The sequence below is a fragment of the Rhodnius prolixus genome, unplaced genomic scaffold (assembly GCF_049639745.1).
Source record: "Rhodnius prolixus isolate KJV_2025 unplaced genomic scaffold, Rpr scaffold_2, whole genome shotgun sequence".
In the NCBI taxonomy this organism is placed as follows: Eukaryota; Metazoa; Arthropoda; class Insecta; order Hemiptera; family Reduviidae; genus Rhodnius; species Rhodnius prolixus.
In genome coordinates, this window is record NW_027411592.1 from 64,619,887 (window position 1) to 64,643,677 (window position 23,791).

At 37.8% G+C, this 23,791-nt stretch overlaps 1 protein-coding gene across 7 annotated transcripts in view; it reads left to right on the forward strand.

The window, feature by feature from the left end:
- Window positions 1-23,791, forward strand: part of trio (trio Rho guanine nucleotide exchange factor) — a 570,361-nt gene that overhangs the window by 190,629 nt on the left and 355,941 nt on the right. For all 7 annotated transcript variants that reach the window (XM_074117039.1, XM_074117041.1, XM_074117040.1 and 4 more), the window contains one exon: window positions 2,193-2,388. In XM_074117039.1, coding sequence (XP_073973140.1) covers window positions 2,193-2,388 — 196 coding nt within the window. The remainder of the gene's footprint in view (window positions 1-2,192; window positions 2,389-23,791) is intronic.

Sequence of the window (23,791 nt, forward strand, 5' to 3'; positions counted from 1 at the left end):
ATAGGTTGCCATCAGTAGAAAGGACCAAAGGTCTGGGGTCATTAATCTTAAAATTTCACCCATGATCCGTGGTACTGTCTAGCAAAAAAAAAAAAAAAGACATGTCAGTGGGAATAACTCAACAGCTTTTTATAAGAATGAAGTAGAAGGTGTGTTTAACCTTGGAGTTCTGGTCTCCAGGAAGACAGAGCGGGTGACGACGGGTGGTGATGTGGGTGTCCCGGGCGCCGGGTAATGCACTCTCCCTATGTGACTCTGTGACATCCACTCTGGGAGCCTTATTCCTTAGAGGGATTTTCACTTTCTTTTTATTGGATTCACTTGTCAGACTGTCTCCTTATCTCCCGTTAAGCTGCCAGGGACTCTCTCTCTCTCTCTCTCTCTCTCTCTCCTTTCCCTAGTGGGTTCTGTGGTTGACAGGATAATTCTATTTTAGGACTGTATCACCCTTTTAGTCCACCTTTCACTCCTCTTTTCCACAGAGAGAGAGAGAGAGAGAGAGAGAGCGAAAGGAAAAGAAAAACGTAAATTCCGCTAAATGACGATCACCAAAATTTATTTTCTAAATTTTTTAGACGCATCCCATTTTTCCCCTTTTAATCAGTTTGTTCAGTTTTTCTAAATTATTTTATTTATTGAATACATTCTTACTGTAGTAAGCAAAGGTATTTGTAATCGTGCAGATTTTTGATTTTAAGTAATCACCGGGGTATGCCCTAATTACAAAAAAGAAAGGGAAAAGTTTTTTAATGAGATCACAAGATATTGCACTGTTTCCCTCTATTTTAAGGAGATAATATTTTCAAACAACATCTATGTGTATTCTTCTTTGATATAATTTATTAAACAATACAATGTTTAAAAACCTACCACAAATACAAGTTGTTGATTGGTTAATAGTGTTAACACTGATACCAGGAAATAAAAAAGTAATCACCGGAAGAATTTCGGCGGTTAAGGAGTTCCGGCTTCCGTTAAGTAAAACATTTTCATTCTCATGAAATTGTGGTTAGGATCCGCAGTGCTTTCGGTAATAACTTTGATTTTAATCGTCTTAGCACGTATGTTTACTGTATCTCTCTAACCAGTTTTGAATTTTCTTCCATCATTAGAGATTTTGACTTCAAGTTATCGTCTCACATTATACGAGGTCCGTATATTAAGTAATGAGACTGATTTTTTAAAAAAAATTTATTCAAAAGGAATTACAATTCAAAATAACTTCCTTCTGAAGCTACACAGCGCTGGAGACGTTTCTTCCACTGCTCATAGCAGTGCTCGAACTCCGATACTGGAGTAGCCTTCCAGCTGGTCGGTTACAGCCGTTTGGATGTTTTTTTGACTGTCCCAAAATGAGTTCACCTTGAGATGATTTTTCAAACTTCGGGAAGAGAAAAAAAGTGACAATGACTCCAAGTCAGGCGAATAAGGAGGCTGAGGAGCCACAGGAATGTTTTTCCTGGCCAAAAACTCGTTTGTTTGAAATTGCTGTGTGACAAGGAGCATTATCGTAATGCAACACCCAACTTGTTCTTGATGTTTGGTCTCACACGAATGAGAACCTTTTTCGAAGTTTTTCAAGAACCTTTCGGTAAAAGTGTTGATTGACCGTTTTTTCCTTGAGTTAGAAACTCTTTGTGGACGATTCCGTGGATATGCATGCATTTGATCTTCGACTTCGCCATCCTTGCTTTTTTTTGGGCCTTGGAGAGGTTGAAATGTGTCACTCCATGCTCTGGCGCTTGGTTTCTGGGTCGTACTCAAACCCACCTGACTCTTAAGTCCTTGTGACTTTTTTTTCTCTTCCCGAAGTTGAAAAAATCACCTCAAGGGAACACATTTTGGGACAGTCGAAAACATTCATCAAACCTGTAACCGACCAGCTGAAGAAGGTATTCCAGTATCAGAGTTTGAGCACTGCTATGAGGAGTGGAAGAAACGATTCCAGTGCTGGGGAGTATTGGATCTTTTTTTGTTCTATTCGTAGATCTACGTCTTTCCTTTGAACTTTATTTTTGCAAACTAATGTAGCATTTTCCTGTCTAATACTGATACAGAGAAATAGTGGAGTGTGGTAGTAGTAGCAGCCGGAAAAGTCTTTGATCAGTCTAGTTTTTCAATTCAGCTTAAATTGACGTAGAGGCTGGTTTTGTTGAATATCAACTAACCTGGGATTTTTTTTTTCCCTGCAGGTGGCAACACTAGCGGCAGTAGGATGGAGGGAGGCCGTGACGTGATGGCCTGGCTGGAGGAAAGGTTGGCCATCCTGACTGGGGGCAGGGACAGACGCGGCGGCCCGCTTCTAACATTCCCTACCTCGGTCCGCAGGGACCGTCTCAAACCTGATGACTATCGCCGACTCATACACTACCTCATCAATATACCGCCGTAAGTATTTCCTTTCCGTTTTCCTTTTACTTACTTTTAAATTTTTTGTTTTATCTTTTTTTTTTCAGCAATAAGATCATCTTTAGAATTTTGGGTCGGCCTTTTCAGCGATTTGATGAGAGCAACATTTTGATTTGTGAGAGACAGTTTGTGAGGAAGAAGAGATTTTCACGAAAACGAAGCACTTCCGGTTGGCTTAACACATCTATATAGCACTATAAGTTTTTCCTTTTTTTGAAAAACTGCAACTGACGGCCATTAATTATTAATAAGTGGATTCGTAAATAATAAAACTCGCTAAACTTGTAACAGCACGTGAATAAACATTTACTAGCAGCTATAACTTATTCACTACAGTCACAACAGTTTACTATTGGAACACTTATTACATAAATACACCACAAAAACTGCTTAATGACTGACTGACTACTGGACCACACTGCACTGAATAGCACTAGACTCGACTGCACTAACAAAACTCAACTCAACTCAACTCACCTGCTTACTAACTCGACTCACTGAAGCCCCCCCCCCACTCTCTTAGTTTTATATATATAAAACTAAAACAGGCTATAGCCTGTGGAATGTTCTGGAGCTCGCAAAAAAAAAAAAACTTACAGAAGAACAATCTAGGAGGCCTTTCTGTCTGGCCCTGGTAAAGTCTGTACTTTTGTTAGCCCCCCTCCAACGAACCATAGGCTCCATCCCCTCCCAAGAGACAGCGCCAAGGTCACTTCGTTACAATATTTTACAAAATAATTAAGAGCCAAACATAAATTTGACTCTTTTATCTCCACAATATGATGGGGCACAGATTTCATAACTTTTTCCGCGTACCGATTCCTTTCTCCTTCTCCCCCGCCAAAAAAAAAGTTACTCGCCGCCCCCCACAGCTACTGTATCATCGTCTGGCAAACAAGAAAAAATCGAAGTTACTATTGTTTGCAACAACTTTACTCGAATACTTTTTGTTATATCCTTCTGTTAAAAAGATTCAAAATGGAAACTTTGCCATGTTCATTGTTTTGAAATAACTTTTCTTTGATTGAAAATTGATCGGAAAAGCATCGAATTTGGCATCTAAATTGCTGCTAGTATCGTAGTTTTTCTACTTTTAATCAATTTTTAGAAACTAATCGATTTGTTCGTCCTAAATTTTGTTAGTTCAGAAGTTTGGACATAAAATCAGAAATAATACTTTTTGTATGCGCTTTCTTTGCCTCTAATATTTTATTGAACCTAAGCCGTACTACCGTTCCCCACGTGGTCGTTTTATCGTTACACCTCCTCCCCCAGAGCATCCGATATCATGCATCTTGGAAACTTATGCTGCTGTAGAGGCGTGTCTTGCCCATGACATTGAAAGAGAAATTAGTGTTTGTTGATCCATTCCCTGGATCCAAAGAATGGAGCTTAGAGTTCAGGGATAGACCTTACTGTTCATGCTCCCTTCTTCCCTAAGGATATTCCTGAAAACAACTCTCTTTTTTTTTGGCCATCTGAGGATCCTGTTTCCTTCAGTGGAAATTTTAGCCCAATATTTTCTCTTTTTCTCCTGTAAGTGGTGAAAAGTAAGATGAAAAAGATAAATCAATCTAAAGAAAAACTTGTACAAATTAATTTCATAATTATTTTTCTCACAGTTGTGAAATTATATTAAGTAAAGTAGGAAAAATAAAAAAAATTAAAAAAAAAGTTACACTCAGGGGAATTGACCCTACTGCTGTGTAATTCATATAATTACACCTTCCAGCTCGCTGCTGGAAAAAAAAACGAACAGTACGGCCACTAAAACTGCCATTGTTCTCCCGCTTTATGTAAGGAATTATTAATTAACTTGGAACGCCTGTGGGAACATCAAAAAATAATTTTATTTCCACTTGTTCACACTTCTTTCTTCTTGGGTAATGGCGCACGCGTAAATTGGACCTCATATTAGGTAGCAATTTGAAATATAAATTTGTATATAAAATTAAACAATATACAGGGTTTTCCAGGGTTTAGTGTCCCAACTGAAAATATGAATTTAGGACCTCAAAACAAGAAAAAAATTTCCTATGAAGGTAACGCTTTGTTTATGAAATATTCACGTCTAAAGATTTTAGAACAAATGATAAATTGATTGTATAACTGCTAAAATCACCTTGTGCCTCTAACTGCACATACCAATTTTGACATTTTACGGAATAATACCATCTGGAATTTGGACTCTGGATTTTTTATATAATAACTCTTTCTCAATAACATTTATTAGTTTGACGCTTTTACAGAGCTCGCATCATTATGCATCGCATTTATTCTAACAGTGAATACGCCGATATGTGGTATTTGTGGATGGTTTTTGCAATGCTGCCCGTCGTGAATATTCCGTGCGGTTTCCGAATAAAAGATTACCTTACAAATCTTTAGGTCCACATTTCAACATCTTAGAGTAACTGGCGTATTTCCTTTAATGCCACGTGCCGATGGAGCTCTTGCCTCTTAATGAAAGGAGTGCGACAATATATATATTATTTTTTTTCAAGCAGGCTTAACGTCCAACTACCAATTAGGTGTCGTGGACGGAGGCGACTAGCAAACATACTTCACTATAAATTTCTCATATTAGCCATTAAATAAAATCCAAGGCCTAGACCGGGGGAATCAAACCCACTAAACCAACAATACATCTTAGCATTGCGGGTCTAGCCTCTTAACCGCTTAACATACTTTACTATAAATTTCTCACATTAAGCCATTAAATGAAATCCAAGGCCTAGACCTGGGGAATCGAACCCACTAAACTAACAATACATCTTAGCATTGCGGGTCTAGCCTCTTAACCGCTTAACATACTTTACTATAAATTTCTCACATTAAGCCATTAAATAAAATCCAAGGCCTAGACCTGGGGAATCGAACCCACTAAACTAACAATACATCTTAGCATTGCGGGTCTAGTCTGTTAAGCGCCTAACATACTTTACTATAAATTTCTCATATTAACTATTAAATAAAATCCAAGGCCTAGACCCCGGGAATCGAACCCACTAAACCAACAATACATCTTAGCATTGCGGGTCTAGCCTATAACCGCCTAACATACTTTACTATAAATTTCTCATATTAACCATTAAATAAAATCCAAGGCCTAGACCCCGGGAATCGAACCCACTAAACCAACAATACATCTTAACATTGCGGGTCTAGTCTCTTAACCGCCTAACATACTTTACTATAAATTTCTCATATTAACCATTAAATAAAATCCAAGGCCTAGACACCGGGAATCGAACCCACTAAACCAACAATACATCTTAGCATTGCGGATCTCGCATCTAACCGCTCAGCTACCGTGGCGCCCGAGTACGACAATAGTACAATTTTTTGATGATAATCCGTCCGCCAGTGTGCGGAGCTGAATTACATATTAGGCCAACTACAGCAAGAACAACTCTCTCTGCAGGTGGACATCACCCACAGCATTATCAACGGGTACGACATTTATTACTTCAAGTATTTTGTTCAAGAAATTTTTCCGATTGGTATTTAAATCAAGTTGATCTTAAGCCATAATGAAGCTACACTCTCAAGAAATAGACTAGAAAAAAGTCTAGTAGAAATGACAGAAACGGAAGGAAGAGATAACTAAACTAAGCACTATCTACAATAATTTAATAAAACTAAAAGAAGATAATTTCACCGTAATATCTGAAAAAGAAAACGAGCTATTCGCAATAAGCATTTATTAAATATATATTTGATGATTGATTGATGCCAGTCACCAAAATTGAGGATAACAGCAGTGAGCAAAAGTGAGCTAATGAAGTTCAGCTTGATGAATTGATGTCGAAGCGGAGCAGCACTTTGCAGCCATTGTTGTTGTAGTTCGCAGATGTTGCCTCTCTTGATGGTTGATTGAATCATCATTTCCACGGTCTCTCTTTCTCTCTCTCACTCTCTCACTCTCTCTCTCTCATCATTTGTGTTCGCCGTTGTTGAAATTTCAACGGGGGATCAAGTTGATGATGTCCTTTGTCCATCAAGCTATGGTGTATTTTAAGAAATTTTACCAATTATTTGGAAGAAAAATTGTCTTATTACTTTATTGACTAGTTAGAAAAAAAGGTACACTGTAATTCGGGCAGTTTTCACGAGTTGGGGGGGGGAGTTTTCACCGGAAATACCCATTTTTTAGGTAGGGCAGGTTTCCGGTAAGGTGGTTATGATGAGTTACTTTTGTAAGTGGGGAGATCGCTAGTTCGAATCCTGCGTATAGCTACTTTTTATTTTTAGAAAAAAAATAATAGTGAAGTACGTGGGCTTTTTTGCTCCCGTGCAAAAGCACCTAAATTGGTAGCCTGGACGATGCCTTGCCTTGGGCGCTTACTTTAGAGCCGTCGGAGCTCTAAAAAAAAAAAAAAGAGTTCTGAGAAAATAGCCTACGTATGTGTGAGACCAAAATAACTCAAAAAAACAAAGTCACAGCTTGATGAAGTATTAAATTTCAATTAAGTCCCACTAAAGGGACCATACTGTAACTTGACGATCAAAAATGGCTAAACCGGAAGTACCCTTTTACTTTCTTTCACTTTTTTGGGGATTTCCTCACAAATGACTCCTGCGGTGTGATCTAAATAGAGACCTTCTAAAGCCTCAATTTGATTTTTTGTGAGCAGTTTTTTATAATATTATAGATAATGTTTGTAGTAGTTGAACTTAGTTTAATAAATCGGAATTTCTCTTACAAAATTTTCAAGTTAGAACATGAAGAGGAAGTCGTGTGAGTGGTCACATCGATCTTTTTTTTAAAAAAATATGGTTCCCGTTATTGTGTTAGGAGAAAAGGGATACGTGTAATTAAATCTGCTTAAATGTAACTGGGATTATATTATTATTATTTTTGAAAAGAGAGAGAGATCTGTGGCCGATGTAGAATTACGACGACAGTGTTCTAAAGCAAGGTTGTCATGGTAACACACAGATCAAAATCTTAACAGCAATGGGGTGGTAGAGAAATGTTACCTTCCCCACTATACCACACCCTGCTTCAGTTTAATCCAGTGTGTACCGCTCCCCCCCATCACACAGTATCTTTATCTTCCTTGCACTCGGGCAGGATCTTCTGTTCACCTGCTGCTGCCAGAGAGGATATAGAGTGATTGAAGAAGAAACGTCGTTCAATACAGAGGAACTTAACGTCGTCTTAATTACCCGCAGAGTTTAGTTCTTGTGACCCCCCCATCTGCGAGGGGTTATATTGTTGAGGGGCCTAGCTAATTCTATCGTATCTCCTCTACTCTGCTATTTCGATTTAGGTGATTGAGCGGTCTACTAATCAATGGTACATGATGTAGACAAATCTGTTTAAGAGAAATTTGCAATCTATATCAGCAAATTTGGAAATTTAAATGTATTGTTTCTATAGGAGATGAATAAAATAAATGTCAATTTCAATCTTGATATTTATTTAATGTGTCGAACTTTCGACCTGAGGGACTAAGGTCATCTTCTTCAGGACTTATTTTCTGTATGATTTTTTTTAGATGGTTATTGTTAAGTTGGTGTATATCCTCTGTCCTTGCCTGCTTAGCAAAAAAAGTATAATACAGATAATAAGCCCTGAAGATGACCTTAGTCCTTAGGTCGAAAGCTCGGCACAATCAGTAAATATCATGAATGAAATTGGCAGTTATTTTTTTTCATCCTATTGAAATAATGATTCAGTCACCAAAAAATAATGAACAGTATTATTTCTGGGAAAAAATTTGTTGCATAGATATTTGTAATATATCGTAACATATAATATAGATCTACAGCTCATATGTAATATCTACTGGCAAGATCTACAACTAATATGCAACATCTACGCTCAAATGCAAGATCTAAAGCTCATATGTAATATCTACAGCCTATTTCCAAGAACTACAACTACTATACAAAATCTACAACTAATGTGCAAGATCTACAGCTCATATGTAATATCTACAGCCAATTTGCAAGATCTACAACTAATATGTAACATCTAAAGCTCATGTAATATCTACAGCCCATTTGCAAGATTTACAACTAACAGGCAAATCTGTAGCTCATATGCTCTACAATTACAGCTAATTTCAAGAAAAAAAAATGAATCTCTTAAGTGGTTCATCCTAACGGCTGATTTTAACGCGTCTCTTGATCGTCCCTAAAGCAAATATTAAATTTAACCTATGCGTAGTTATAGAGTGATTTATACGTTTGACACAAAAAATAACATTTCTAAAAATAATATTGACTCTGGGGTGGGGAAACCTCAACTCGATTTTTCCTGTAGAAAACTCCCCTAATAGAAAAATCTTGGCGTTAAAAAGTGAAAATGAGCTATTGGGAATAGATTTTACTAGTAAACTCCTAGTCACTTACTTACTGTATGACAAAAACAGTGCCGTCATATTGCCCTTCCCTACATGACTGCTGTTCCGTTTTAGTGTGTTAGTGTTAGTAAAAGTGGTGCCATCCATTCTGCTCGTTGACCTATTTACACAAACGAACAGCAGTTCGGCCCTTAAAGCTCTTCTCCAGCCTTCCCTCCTGTGTACTGCAACTAGATACTAAGCCCCCACTTTACCAGATTACTACTGATACACTTTAACTAGCCACTTATGTAACATTCTTTACCCTTCCCCCCCTCGCAGAAAAATAAAGAACAAATTGGTAATCCAATTAATTAAAAGATCCACTTTTATAACCTCCTTTTTGGTTTTTTGTTCTTCTTCTTCTTACCCCATTCATGAGTAAGAGAAGGTATTTTCATCGTACAGATTTCCGATTTTCAATTTTTACCGGAGGTCTCCGTTTTGACGTCCTCTGAAGTCCAAAAATTACTCTATACAACCACAGAACCAAAAAAAAAAAAAAACAAAAAAAATTCCTCACTAAGTTCTTCTTTCGCATTGAGAGAATATAAAATAGAATCCCTCTCCATTTAAAGTAAAGTAAAGCCTGTTTTTTCAGGCGGGGCTTAACGTCCAACTATCAAATCAGGTGTCGTGAACAGAGGCGATTAGCAAACATACTTTACTGTAAATTTCTCTTATTAACCATTAAATAAAATCCAAGACCTAGACCAGGGGAATCGAACCCACTAAACCAACAATACATCTTAGCTTTGCGGGTCTAGTCTCTAACCGCCTAACATACTTTACCATAAATTTCTCGTATTAACCATTAAATAAAAACCAAGGCCTAAAACCGGGAATCGAACCCACTAAACCAACAATACATCTTAGCATTGCGGGTCTAGTCTCTTAACCGCCTAACATACTTTACTATAAATTTCTCATATTAACCATTAAATAAAATCCTAGGCCTAGACACCGGGGGAATCGAACCCACTAAACCAACAATACATCTTAGCATTGCGGGTCTAGTATCTTACCCACTCGGCTACCGTGTGCCCATCTTTCCATTTATATTACAGTTTAAAGGCCATTAAAACTGAAATTTATGGATACATTACAAAATTTAATGACGTAGCATATTAAAATTGCAGTGTTTTTTTATTACATGTTTTAGTTTTATGATTGGTGGAATATTGTTTTCTGGGTTGTTTAATAACAAGAGTTTATTATGTATGCCATGTTTGATGGAGGGATTTGAATAGCCTCTCTGGGTCTCTGTGCAGAATCTTGCTCATACTTGGTCTAGTAAATGTTCAAGGACGCCCCTTAAGTTCAAGGGAAACTTGAACGCTACTTAATTCGATTAATAACCTCCTTTATTATGCAACTCTAGTAATAGAGTCCATAACTGCAACAGAATTCCGTTATCTGCAAGCAGTATTTTGCTGTTTAACATTCAATTTTAACTCGTTATATGGACAAACATCTGGCGGCATTATATTGAACAATTTAGTTTGGTAGTTTGTACTTTTATTACTTCCGTTTTCCAGTTTAAATAGATAGCTAGAGGATGTTAATCATTAATTTGATCTATAAAATTTAATGGTAAAATAAAAAAAAATTAATGAATCCCCTCCCCTGAATCATTGTAATGCTGGCATCTAGCCGCCATGTTTAAGGAAAATTGTTGATACAGGAAGTCACGCAAAACCTAATCTTAAAATGACGCACTACCGACTTTTTTCGTCTTATTTTTTTGAAAACTCTTTGAAATATCTTAATAAATTTAATTGTGACCTTAAACTATCTCTAAATTGCTGTGAAATTGTCACTTTAAGGGATAGGGGCGCATTTTCCTGGGAAAACCTGAACAAATAAAAGTAATAAGCATTTTCAGTTTGGAAAAGTGAAAACACTTCAGTAAAGCAGCATCTTAGAATGGTCAGATTTTAGTGAAAATTGAAAGTTAAATAGCGACAAGTAGAAGCAGTAAAGAAAAGCTAACAGCTCAGTGGTTAGCGTACTGGATTCCCGCTGAAATTCCCCTATACTTTATTGATTCAGTTCTATGCCTGAAGTCGAAATAATGCCCAGATACGTCAAAATATAAGTTAGCCATTAAGTATGTTGTTGCGGACGTTTACTGGAGAAAGCTTCGCTGCAGCTTTCTGACGTGACGGACATTAACTGCATGTTTATGCCTGTACATATGTAACCAAAGATCGGCTCCAGTAAGCCGTTTTATACGGCGCTAGATAAACGAAGAAGTTATATTGGTTTCCATCGATATCTCAACTTTCAGTATCGCTCTTTTCTACTCTCTCTCACTCACTTCCGGTACCCATCAAGTTATTGATGTTGTCATGTCTCCCCCCCCCCACCCTTCCATTTATCCTGGCACCGATTTATTGATCTCTTTGTCTTTCTGTCTTGTTGTTCCTTATCTCTTGGCACATTTCCACAATGTATTCCTTGCCACCAGATCTTCTTCTTCTTCCACTTCTTCAGCCACATTCTCCTCTTTCTCTCTCTCAGCCATCTTATTCCAGACTTCCAGAATAGACTGGTCGTCAAACGTTTTGTCATAACCATTTTTGTTGTCTTTCTTTAGGATACGTTTTCTGAATATTTCGTCTTATCACGTTTTGCTTTTTATTTCTTTCTCTTGTAGTAAAACAGAACAAGAATTTTAAATCAGCTGCTAGGTGATAAATTTGTGTTTAAAGAAGAATACGATAATAAACGAGCCCGTATTTTGCAATAAAATACTATTTGTGTATTAAATCTTCTTATCATCCCTACGTGAGAGATTTTTGAATTTTATTTTGCACCGGAAATGACCTTTTTTTTTGTTTTTTTAACCCCACCACTCTAGACCGGAAGTCCACACAGATTTGAATACAGTATTACGCAACAGTCTTTAGAGGGCGGCTTCCCTCCAAGGAGCCCTTATGAATACATCCTGTGTTCACTCTTATTTCCTCGGAACTTTTCCAGTAAGAAGACGTGGCATGATCACGCAGTAGTTCGACGTCTGTTTGAACAGGTTTCAGCCTGTTTTAATAATATGTAGCGGATCAAAAAAAAAAAGCTCCTTGAGCTTATTAAAAACAATATTTCTCAATACCCTTCTACGTATTGTTTATTAACAATATGATAAGAAAGAAAAGGAGCAACTACGGTCCAGTGGGAAGGCTAACAAAGGAAAAATTAATAGCCATATGGACAATCCCCCCCCTAAAGAATAGCGGAAAACAAGCAAAGAGTTGGTGGCACTAGAGGCGGAAGGTTTTGAGCTTGCAGGTTTTGTCTCCTGCCACCCATTCAAGTCACCAGAATTTTATTTTTTCAGCTAATAACAATTGATTGATTGATTTTATGCTGTGTCTGATGTCCGGTTGATTGTCGTCTCATGTGATGGTCTTCTATTTTTTTAGAAATGGTATCTCATCATATTTTCTATATCGATGTGAATCGATGGAAGTGATGATTGACGTGGTTATTATTATCCACATCATCATCATTGTGTTAGATTAGAAAAAAATTACGTCAGAAAGAGGCCTTCTGGCACCTCCAGGCATTTTATAATAATAATAATAATAATAATGCCCGAAAGGATCACAAAAGAGACAGAGACTGCTTTTGATACGATTTGGTCGTTTGCTGCCTAGGTTGGTAGCCTTGCTACTTCACTTCAAAGACAGGTTTACCGACCTGTCTCTTTATCTCCAGCTGTTCCGCTTAATTAACTCCCGTTCTTTTGTCATCCGGGGGAGGATCGTTCGCCTTTCATCGGATATAATTAAGTTTTCGCTTTTTATTTTATTTAGTTATTTTTTTACTTTCTCTTGCTTGACACCTCCGGTTTTAACCGGAAATGGCCGATTTTTTTGTTTTGTTTAAATTGTACTTTAGGAAGAATTTTCCGCCATTTTTAACCATATTTGGTAATAGTTGCTTTTTCGGAAGACAGCTGGAAAAGTGTATTTGTCACTGAACGATACATACTCCTGAGGGTAGGTACGAGTACACAACAGGGTTTTTTGGGGCTTTTTTCTTGGCTTTGGCGATCGCCATACAGCCAGCATCGTCTAGGTGCTTATCACTAGAATATCACTCACAATACATTCGCTTCACACATTCATCACTCTACTATGTACAACTATTCACATACAACCTTACAACTAATAGATGGATCAGTACTCTATATTCCTGCCATCCTTATAGCTTGAACCGAAATTAAAATCACCGTAATCCTTCTCTAATCTATTTTTTTCCATTCATTCTAATCGGCTATAACTTTTAAATACACACTAATATTTCTTTGCTAGCTCTGCTAAAGATTTAAGCACATAGATGTTGGTGGAGAATATTATGTCTTCGTAGCGAAAGGGTGCATCTAAAATACCTGTATATGTCGTCAAAAATTCGTTTCCTTTCTAACCTGGATACATCATTATTGTATGTTTGAAATCCTCCTCCTCATTGTAATCTGCGCAACAGGTTTCTACTGTGCAGTCCAACCGGTGCAGGATTCTTGCAATAATAACAGGGAATCTCTTTTTCATATTGCCAACATATATTTTTCATAATAGTTGCGGAAGTAGATTACGATTGAAGGACATCAGAGATAGGCTAGGATTGTAGATGGCAGCAGCAGTACCAGGGTTATCAATTCAATCTTCCAGTCGTCGTAGTCAAGGACGCCACGCATCGTAATGTTTGGACACTAAGAGCTTTTGTTAGTTGCTATTCATTTTTTTCTTTTTTTAATAAAATCAAAACTGAAATTAAATTGAATTATTGATTAAATCTTTTTTTTAAAAAAAAGATGGTCAGTTCAATATTTTAGCCTTGAAAATGAGATTATTTTAGGATTTAGATTATAAAAAACCTGAGGGCCAACAAACAGCTGGATTCGAACCAGTGGCGTGGGAATCCAGTTTTCGCTAACCACAGAGCGCACAGGTTCAATGATAAAAAAAAAAGTAAAGTAAATGCCTATTTTTTCAGGCGGGCCTTACGTCCAACTACCAAATTACGTGTGTATTATATGACGGAGGCGGCTAGCAAACATACTTTACTATAAATTTCTCATATTAACCGTTAAATAAAATCCAAGGCCTAGACACAGGGAATCGAACCCACTAAACCAACAATACATCTTAGCATTGCGGGTCTAGTCTCTTAACCGCCTAACATACTTTACTATAAATTTCTCATATTAACTATTAAATAAAATCCAAGGCCTAGACCAGGGAATCGAACCCGCTAAACCAACAATACATCTTAGCATTGCTGGTCTAGTCTCTTAACCGCCTAACATACTTAACTATAAATTTCTCATATTAACTATTAAATAAAATCCAAGGCCTAGACCAGGGAATCGAACCCACTAAACCAACAATACATCTTAGCATTGCGGGTCTGGGATTTCATGTCCCTAGATATTAACTCTTGGTTCTATCACTTCGGATTAGTTGAGCAAAAAAACTTCACGTAAGGATGTTTCTTTTTTTTATTATTATTATATAACGCGTAGCGAAACGCGATTGCTGATAGACGCTCAGTGGGCGTTGGTCGATTGATTTAGGTAATAAACTCCTTGTTAAGGATCGTTGCAGGAATTCTGAGGATGGAATATTTGCAAGCAAGTTCATGGCGTATTCACCGGCCGACTTGATAGGTCAGGAATTTCATTATTAGAAATAACTTCTATGTAGAGTAGTTTGGCCAAGGTAGTAGAAGTGGGGTTGGGTTGCTGCACCTTGAACTACGTCAGACTTTTCCTTTTAAGTCGGCCCTAATAGCAGCAGGCGCTCTCCCGTAGTCCATCTTTTTGTTTGGAAGTTGTCCAATTTTTTGTGTCTTTAATTTTTCAAAATTAATTTTCATTTAAAAAAATATAAAAATCTTCAAAATCCTCAACCAGATTTTCCGCGCACTTTGTCCTTATCGAATTTTCCTGGAAAATGGATCAAATTAAAGTTCCAGAAGCTTAAAGAGAAACTGACAGTTTCGGAAAAATACACACGACTTTTTCTCAAAGTTCCGAGAAATTGTCTTTAAACTTTGATCGTTTCCGTTTTAAAAAAAATTCTAAACACTTCCGATAGAATCTACTCATTTCCCTTTTCAAAGAAGTACAATACCTTAAATCAAATTTTGGGGGCAAATTTTCCAAGTTAACATTTTCCAAGTTTATTGGCTTGTAATCATTACGTATAAATTCGTAGGTACCATTGGCGAAGAAAAACTAACATAACCAGTTAAGTAGTTTGCCTGCCAGGTAGGAGGTATTGCGCGGTTGGTAATGTATGTTCTGTGGCCGAAAATGTAAACACTGTCTGCCCTAGCACAGGGCCCCAGTTTGTCGTTTGTCCGCCCTTCATATCAACATCAAAAGTTTCCTCCCTTTGGGCATCCACTGTAGTAACCTTCGCGCTTACCTTTGATCTAGTTATAAGGTAAATGTTGTGACTTTATTTGTAAAAACAAACCATTGCTTTGCCCCTACTCAGGCTCCTGCCTGACACACTGTTTACTGATGGAATATATGGTAACTGTTAGGCTAGTCATAACCTAGTTTGCAGCTAGTTTTTTGGATTTAAGACGAGTCAACATCTGAGGTTGTTGGTGCCTGAAGTTTTTTTTCTATGCCGGCCTCCAGACAGTGTTCCTCTCGTTACAGACAACACTGTCCATCACCGGACAGTGAGGTGTAAGTAGCACATAGGAAGAAAAAAAAAAATCTAAGGGTCAGCAGCTGGGGATTCGAACCTGTGATCTCCGCGTAGAAATCCAATATTCGCTTAACCACTCAGCCAATCCCCTCCAACTAGTTATTGCTGGCACTACTACATACGTCGCTGAACAGAAGTTCAGCCCAAGATAAAGATACACTTAGTCAGTAGCGTTTTTATTTCATCTGGGTAAGCACTGACTGGCTTACTAGCAGAGACTGCGAACGCGTACGGAGTCTCCCGAGTCGGAATTTTGTTTATTTTGGTTCTAGTTTGCTATTTTTACCGAATAGATTCCCCCCCCCCCCAAATTTGGAGATTTTTACACAACCGCTTCTGATTACGGACACATGAATCTTTAACTGGAAAATTTGATTACGAGTACTTCTGAGAGAGACAGAGTGAGTGGGAGAGAAGAAAAGTGAATGAGAAGGGGGTAGGTTCCTTCTAAGGGGAAAGTAATTAAATATGGCTAAAAACTTTCAGAGTTTGAATGAGTTGGGGAGAATTTTAAAGGAAATTTCTCAAACGGAAGCTCTCTTTGCTCAACGGATAGTTCACTTCCTCCAAAATGTCCTTTAGGCTTTTTTGGGTGGAACTTCGTATGTACATTACGTATTATATATTCATAACTTTCTTTAAAAAATGTTTCTTTTAAACAATAAATAGTTTTGGGAAATTTTCTTTGGGATGGTTGCGCTTAAGATTACGTATGAGTACAATACAAGTAGTGCAAAAAGGAGGCTTCTAGCTCAGTAAATATGGCGGCTGAAGGATGAAGTAGAGTGGGCGGGCGTGGGTGCAGGTTTTTTCATCTTCTCTCTATCTCTCTTATCTCTATCTTTCTCTCTAAACTATTAAGAGAATTACCTGGCATTATCTTATTTGTCCACCGTATGTCGTATTAACTGTATTACCAACTTAACAAACTTAAAATATCGTATTTATTATTCGGTTATAAATTGGGTTAGAAGAAACTATTATGTTGAGTTAGAACTTTGCAAAATTGAAGGAAGTCGCATGAGTTTTTCACACTATAACTTTGAATCTTGACCTTCAAGTTGAGGTGAAAATTAGATTTTTCCGCCAAAAAATTGGTAAACCGGAAGTATCCTATTTATTGAAGAATTTTTCTTTTTAAAAATAATTTTATCGAGAGAAAGTCAATTGCCAACAGATAAAATTCACTTTACGTAGACAAACTTGCCCCCCACTACTCATACATTAGAGAGAAATACCAACCTCCACACAAGTACGGCTACCTAGGACTGTATTTAGACAGTCGACTAACCTGGAACCCACACACTAGACTGAAAAGACAAGAACTCAATAGACGGATACGGACAACTACGAAGACTGCTAGGGCGGAGATCAACCATGAACGTAATAGAATAAACTGACTCTATACAAGATACTAGTAAGACCCATCAGGACCTACGGAGCTGAGCTGCGAGGGCTCTGCGAAACCTTCCAACAGCCAAAGAATCCAATCCTTATTATGTATCCAATTTCAGCCCTCCATATAAGACCTCAATATCCCCTTTTGTCAATGACCTAATCCATTCTCGCTTCCTTCACTACTAAGACCCATCTGGGCCTACGGAGCTGAGCTCTGCGAAACCTTCCAACATCGAAAGAATCCAATCCTTTCAATATAAAGTCCTTCGGCATATCGTCAACGCTTCTTATTAAGTATCCAATTTCAGCCCTCCATATACGACCTCAATATCCCCTTTTTTCAATGACCTAATACATTCTCGGCTTCCTTAATTTCCATAATAGGCCTAAACCATACATGCTAATCCCAACAGCACAAGCCTTATCCACAACAGGCCATCCCGACAGTCCTCCACGACACCTGAAACGACGTTGGCCCCCCGCGACCTTTTACCAATTTCCTAAACTTCCTTTCAACCTCTAGAGAGTTCCAGCATTGGCTGGCCTCTCTCAGCATGCCTTCCCCGATTGTGGCGCTGGATCCACTAGAATTCAGCCTACCATCTGTGGCTAACACATTTACTAGATATATATATATGTACAGGTTGTAAATAAATAAATAAAAAAAAAATAATAATGACTTTTGGGAAAAATTAATATAGGAGCATGCGCAAAAAGAGATTCGTAGATTTGGCAAGGTATTTATTTTGGCGGAAGTGAATGTAATAATAATTGAATGCGCGTGTAACATGATTACGTATAGTTGGGAGCGGAGAGACAGAGAGAGAATGGCCATGTAGACAAGAGAACATTATTACCCACTCGGCCAAGATTTACTCGCCGATAATAACCTCTTTGAGGGTCGCTTTCTCTCGGAGAGTAATAGAGTGGGATAAGATCCATACTTTCATTCTCGATTTCCCATAATGCTGTGCAAGATAATGTATTTGGCGGAAGTACGTATGTGTGGGTTTTGTTGCCGCCCGCTTCTTCTTCTTCCTGATTTGAGCGAGTACACGTCAGTTGGTTATGTCAGAAATGTATTCCAAGGAATTTTTTAATCAACTACTTATTCTCAGCCTTTGTTTTTACGATGGTGACCCCAACGATTTTTCGGTAGATCTAGAACGTTCGCGCGACTACTTCCTCCTTACTACTGTTCTGAAAGTTGTAACTCACATACTCGTAGTTTCTTCTAACTCAATCTGTAACCATATATTGTTACGTACTCGTACGTAAACTTAGAAAAAGCCCTAGTCCTACCCGAGCAAAGAAATGTCCCGAAACGATCTTTTTTTTTTTTTTTTAAAAGTTAAAAAAAAAGTTATGTAATGTGTATTACGTAATATATACACAAAGTTCACAGGAAAAGCCATAGGGCCAACAGCTGGATTCGAACCAATGATATCCCGCGTGGGAATCCAGTTTTCGCTAACCACAGAGCTCACAAGTTCAATGATTAAAAAAAAGTAATGTAATTGCCTACTTTTTCATGCGGGCTTAACGACCAACTACCAAATTAGGTGTCGTGGACGGAGACGACTAGCAAACATACTTCACTATAAATTTCTCATATTAACCATTAAGTAAAATCTAAGGCATAGAGACCGAGAATCGAACCCACTAAACCAGCAATACATCTTAGCATTGCGGGTCGAGTATCTTAACCGCTCGGTTACCGTGGCGCCTTGGCAATGCAGTGTTAATGCATAGTAAACCCATTATTGAAGCAAGTTTTAGTACAAATTCCATGTCTAAAGAAATCTTTTTAATTGTGTAAAAGGAAACTTGTATGGAGCGTTCAGTCCGGTTTTGTTTAATGTTGGTAATGTCTTTATTTAAATAAATAAATTAGAAAACAGTTTTGTGCACATGCGCAGTCCTTTCTAGCGCGATCCTTTTCTAGTGCGACATTCCCACATATCATCCTTATTTATGGCGAACAAGTTTTCACTATTAACAAGTCGTTGGCAAGAGGTATTACTTAACAGTACCTCCTCAGAGGAAACGTGTACCCGCTAATCTCTTTGACAAGAGCGCATAGCTGTCCGTGATCACCACTTTCCTCCATGTCCGGTCGCCGTACTAAGTAGTCCGTCCGTTCTAATAAATCAACTTCATCATAAATCAGTCAGTTCCTGTTGGAGCTTGATTAAGGTTTACTCATCTTGTTTGGTCGTCTAAGTGTTGCACTCCTGCTGTTTTAAGAAAATAACAGTTTCTATAGAAACTGTTTCTACCAACTTCACTGCTTCTTCTTCGTAACTGGATCTTGATGGCCTCCGTAGTTACCAATCTCTGGCACCCCTCGGCTTATCTTCTTAACTTGCCTGTGTCGCAAGACACGATCCGGTTCTATGATTCTTTTAGAATTCGTAAATGTAGATTTTCTGCTGTGCCCAACTTTCTAGCTCAACCTGAAGAACCTAAGACTTGATCCTGCGACGCTACTTTTGCCTTTTAAGTGGATGAATAAGGATTTTGGTGAGGTCTACCATGGAGTGGTCATGTCCTTCCATTTCCTTTGCTTTTGCATCATAAGAGACGGATCACTTGATTTCCCTGTGCTCCCATTTACTTTACCGAATTCAATGGAAATTATTGTGAAGCGCTTGTTTGACCAGTGGAGTACGTAATCTTGTTTCGAGAAGTGTTAAATCATCCCTGAAAAAGCTGCAGGAATCCTAGTCATGCAGAGTTACCCTATAAAGTGCCCATATTGACTTAGTAGGTATCATTTAGCGACTGACTAAGTCCCTAAATCCCTATATCATTTAGGGACTGATACAAAAACTAAGCGTGAATAAGGAGAATAGAAAAGAAAACATCTTAAGAATGATATTTCCGCTTTAGTTAGTTTTTTTTTCTTTTTTAAGCTCCAGCTGGCTCTAAATTAGTGGGAAAACCAACCACTAAAGGAGGTTTTTCTTATTTCCCCCCTTTTCACCACTAATTGCTTCCTTTTGCTCTTGGCTTTACTACCAGCGCCCTAATCTCTTCCACTCTTATCGCCACTTCTTTTATTTTATCCCGTCTATCTGTATCCTTACAAAGATTTCTGTGTGTTTTTCTTTTCTCTTTTTCATTTTGCTCTAAACTTTACGAATTGGAAAATGTACAGATTTTCCATTTTAAGTTTTTCAGGGAAACGTCCCTTTTTTGGTTTTCTTTTTAATAATCAAAGGGTTAAAATTGGATACCTTGTTTAGTGGTCACCATAGGAACTACAGTATCCTTCTATGGTGTCCTTTGAGTATTTAGGTAGTTTTACCAGGTGTGGGAAGGGTTACGCTCTAGTTCATCCTCTGGAGTTTCTTTTATCTTCAGAATATCATTTTGGAGGAGAGAGAGTGCTTGGTCTGGGAGTTATCCCTAGTCAGTGAGTGACCCACTAAAGGGAAGCCTAATCTCTGCCTCTATCCCAGATCTAAAAAGATACAGTTCAACATGTGTAATGAGCGTACGGAAGTTTAAAAAAAGGAAAAGAAAGTTCAAATAAAGGGTTCTTTCGGTTGGCTGATATTGTTTAAAGGCTTTTTTTTAATCGATGATATTAGCATCGATTCCAAATATCAGATGTGAACTTTCTGCGATGTTCGATGTTATTCAGTTACGCTGATTCGGACTTAGAGTATTTCATAATTAAAGTAAAGTAATTGCCTATTTTTTTCAGGCAGGCTTTACGTCCAACTACCAAATTAGGTGTCACGGACAAAGAAGTCTAGCAAACATACTTTACTATAAATTTCTCATATTAAACATTAGATAAAATACAAAGCCTAGACCAGGGGAATCGAACCCACTAAACCAACAATACATCTTAGCATTGAGGGTCTAGTCTCTTAACCGCCTTACATACTTTACTATAAATTTCTCATATTAACCATTAAATAAAATCCAAGGCCTAGACCAGGGGAATCGAACTCACTAACCAACAATACATCTTAGCATTGCGGGTCTAGTCTCTTAACCACCAAACGTACTTTACTATAAATTTCTCATATTAACCATTAAATAAAATCCAAGGCCTAGACACCGGGGGAATCGAACCCACTAAACCAACAATACATCTTAGCATTGCGGGTCTAGTATCTTAACCGCTCGGCTATAGTGGCGAGTATTTCATAATTATTTCCAAGTGAATACTTGAAAATCTGGGACGAATTATCTTTATCTTTCTGTTACTTGAAGGGAAAGTAAGAGTTTTCTAGCTGATAATTAGAAATAGAATGGCAGATTTGAAGTTTTAACAATTAATAGTACTATTTACAGCTGTTAATTGGCCGTTGTTATGTTACCATTTGTTAAACAAACAATAAACGTTTGAGAGATTGTTTAGTTAAAGAAATCACGTAGCTAGTTGGTGGACGCTACTCTAACATGCTGCCAGACATGTTCTATTTAACATTACCAGCTGTGTTAGTGTGTGTGTGTGTGTGTGTGTGTGTGTGTGTGTGTGTGTGTGTGTGTGTGATCAGCAGTAATATACAATAAACATTCATCTATTGTTATGATTAACCCTGCTGTGAGGAGGTTGGGGGGAAGACACTCAGTTTTTCAGGGTTACACTCTCGACGCATGCGCACTCTGATTGCATACCCAGATCTTGGTTGGATGTCGTCATTTATATTGAAATTGCTGATGGGACTATCTAGCCTTTTAAAGATGGTCAAACTCATTTAACCGCTTGGTCTTATTTTAGCCACCTTAGATAAATTAATTGAGGAGTTCAACACCTAGAATAGAAGTTACTAAGTAATGTGTAATAGGACTATTGAACCCAGTATTATGGAGTGGAAATTTGCTACACACAACCAAGATTACATCGATCTTTACATCGATTCTCCAAGATATCCTATTGTATGGCGCAGAAACATGGGTGTTACTAGAACAGCGTAGGAATGGAATCCTGGCAGTAGAAATGGATTTTTTTTGGAGGAGATCTCCTGGACGTTCGGGGTGGGACAAAGTTAGAAATGATGATATCAGGAAGAGAATGGGAGTGAAGAGAAACGTCCTGAAAATTAGAGAGAGGCTAAGGCACTCACGTTATTTGGACTTCTAAAGGAGGATGGGTCCAGAAAGGTGGATAGCGAGTTGGATTGTCAAAGGAGGAGAGGAAGACCTAGAAGTGGATGGAGGGACCAGTTGAAGGAGATGATGGCAGGATATGGTCTGTCGGAGGAACAGGCAGAAAGGATCATGTTGCTTGGGAGAAAAGCATTTACACTCGACGGCTGAAGGGAACCACGAATTGTGGAAAACCCCTGGAAAAACAAAAAACTAAGTAATAAGTAAATAACTAGGTAGTAAGCTTCGGTAGTCTTAGGGCACATTGTTTACCTTGTCGTCGATATTGTCATTGTTTATATATAGTCGTTCACAGTAGATTCCAGTTCTAAGGGCGATTAAAAAATAAAAATAATAATAACTCTGCGTTAATTGCCACAAAAACAAACCACTTTACCAGACACTTCCGGTTGACTTAATTGATTGAAAGCCTCTTAACAGATTTCCTAGATATTTGCCCTGACGGAAATCTTTACTAATCTGTTGTAATTAGAAAGAGAAATTGGAAAAAAAAGAATTAGGAAAGGATTCTGTCTAATTAAATAGATTAGAAGCAATCAGCTGGCTGTGGGGGGGGGGGAATCAACTTTACTCACACCACTTCCTTCAGGAAGTATTGATTTCGTCTAGATGTGCGAATCCGAGTTATCCATGTAAGGTATAAGCGATTGAAATGAATACTACTCGTATAAGGCTCTCTAATACTTGGATTTATCAATTGTACCATGTTACTTTTCAAAGTTCAATTTAATATCGATTAGTTGATTGCTATTCTCAGACATCGTATGCAAATGCGGCATTAACCTAAGTCTATAAATAGCGGAGGTTTAAAGATGTAAGTCGATAGAAGACACAAATTGTAAACCTATTCATTCAGGACTGAAAGTTAATCAAATGACAGACTTACGAGGCTAAAAAAAAAGGAAGTAAAGTAGTTAGTGTTTCCGGAATGGTTGCTGATATGCCATTAAAATAAATTTTAATAAAATGGGGGTTCTTAATTCTTGCCTTTAGGAAAAAAAACTTGCATCGTGAATCTAGGCCAGACAAGGCGCAATCCTAGTATCTTTTCCGTGTACTTCATGATTGGTGCAAATGTCGTGAGTAGCAAAGTTTCTTGGCCAGCTTCCGGTCAGCCGTCTGTTAATGCCGTCCGGGATGCTGCACTCCTCTCCCTGCCAGTTTTAGCCTACAATGATTTCATTACACACAATTACGTTGAAGACTAAGAAATTGTTCGAGTGCGTGCTGTTTTTACTGTTGTAACATTAATATTTCAATTCCTACATCGATTCCAAATCGATGTATACATGTTCTTTTTCTTTTTTAATAATCTCACCAAAGCCAGTCATTTAAGAGTCAGCCAAATATTGCAGAAAGAATCGATTTCTTATCATAATATATAGTTTAGTTGAGTAGATGAAGATTTTTTTTTGTAGTCAGTACTCTAGTGCTTCAGGACTGTCAGACTCCAGATCTGTCAAAGAAATTTGCAAGATATTCATCCAAAAGAGTTTGACAAATTTCCACATAGTAACCATTATTCCTTGATTCGTTTCACAGTTCTTCTCCAATCCTTCATCTTTTTTTTCTTTTGTACAACCTCAGGGCAAAAAATTTCCTTCTGTCAATAAAATGGGGGGGAAAAAAAGAGGTCCCATTTCTTTGTGTAACTGTCCTGTTCATCCATCTTGAATCATTCCCCTGGAGCCTCTAAGAAGAGATATATCATAGAATTCCACTACAGAGACGAAATTCAGGAATGAGCTTTTCACCTGTTACTTCCTCTGA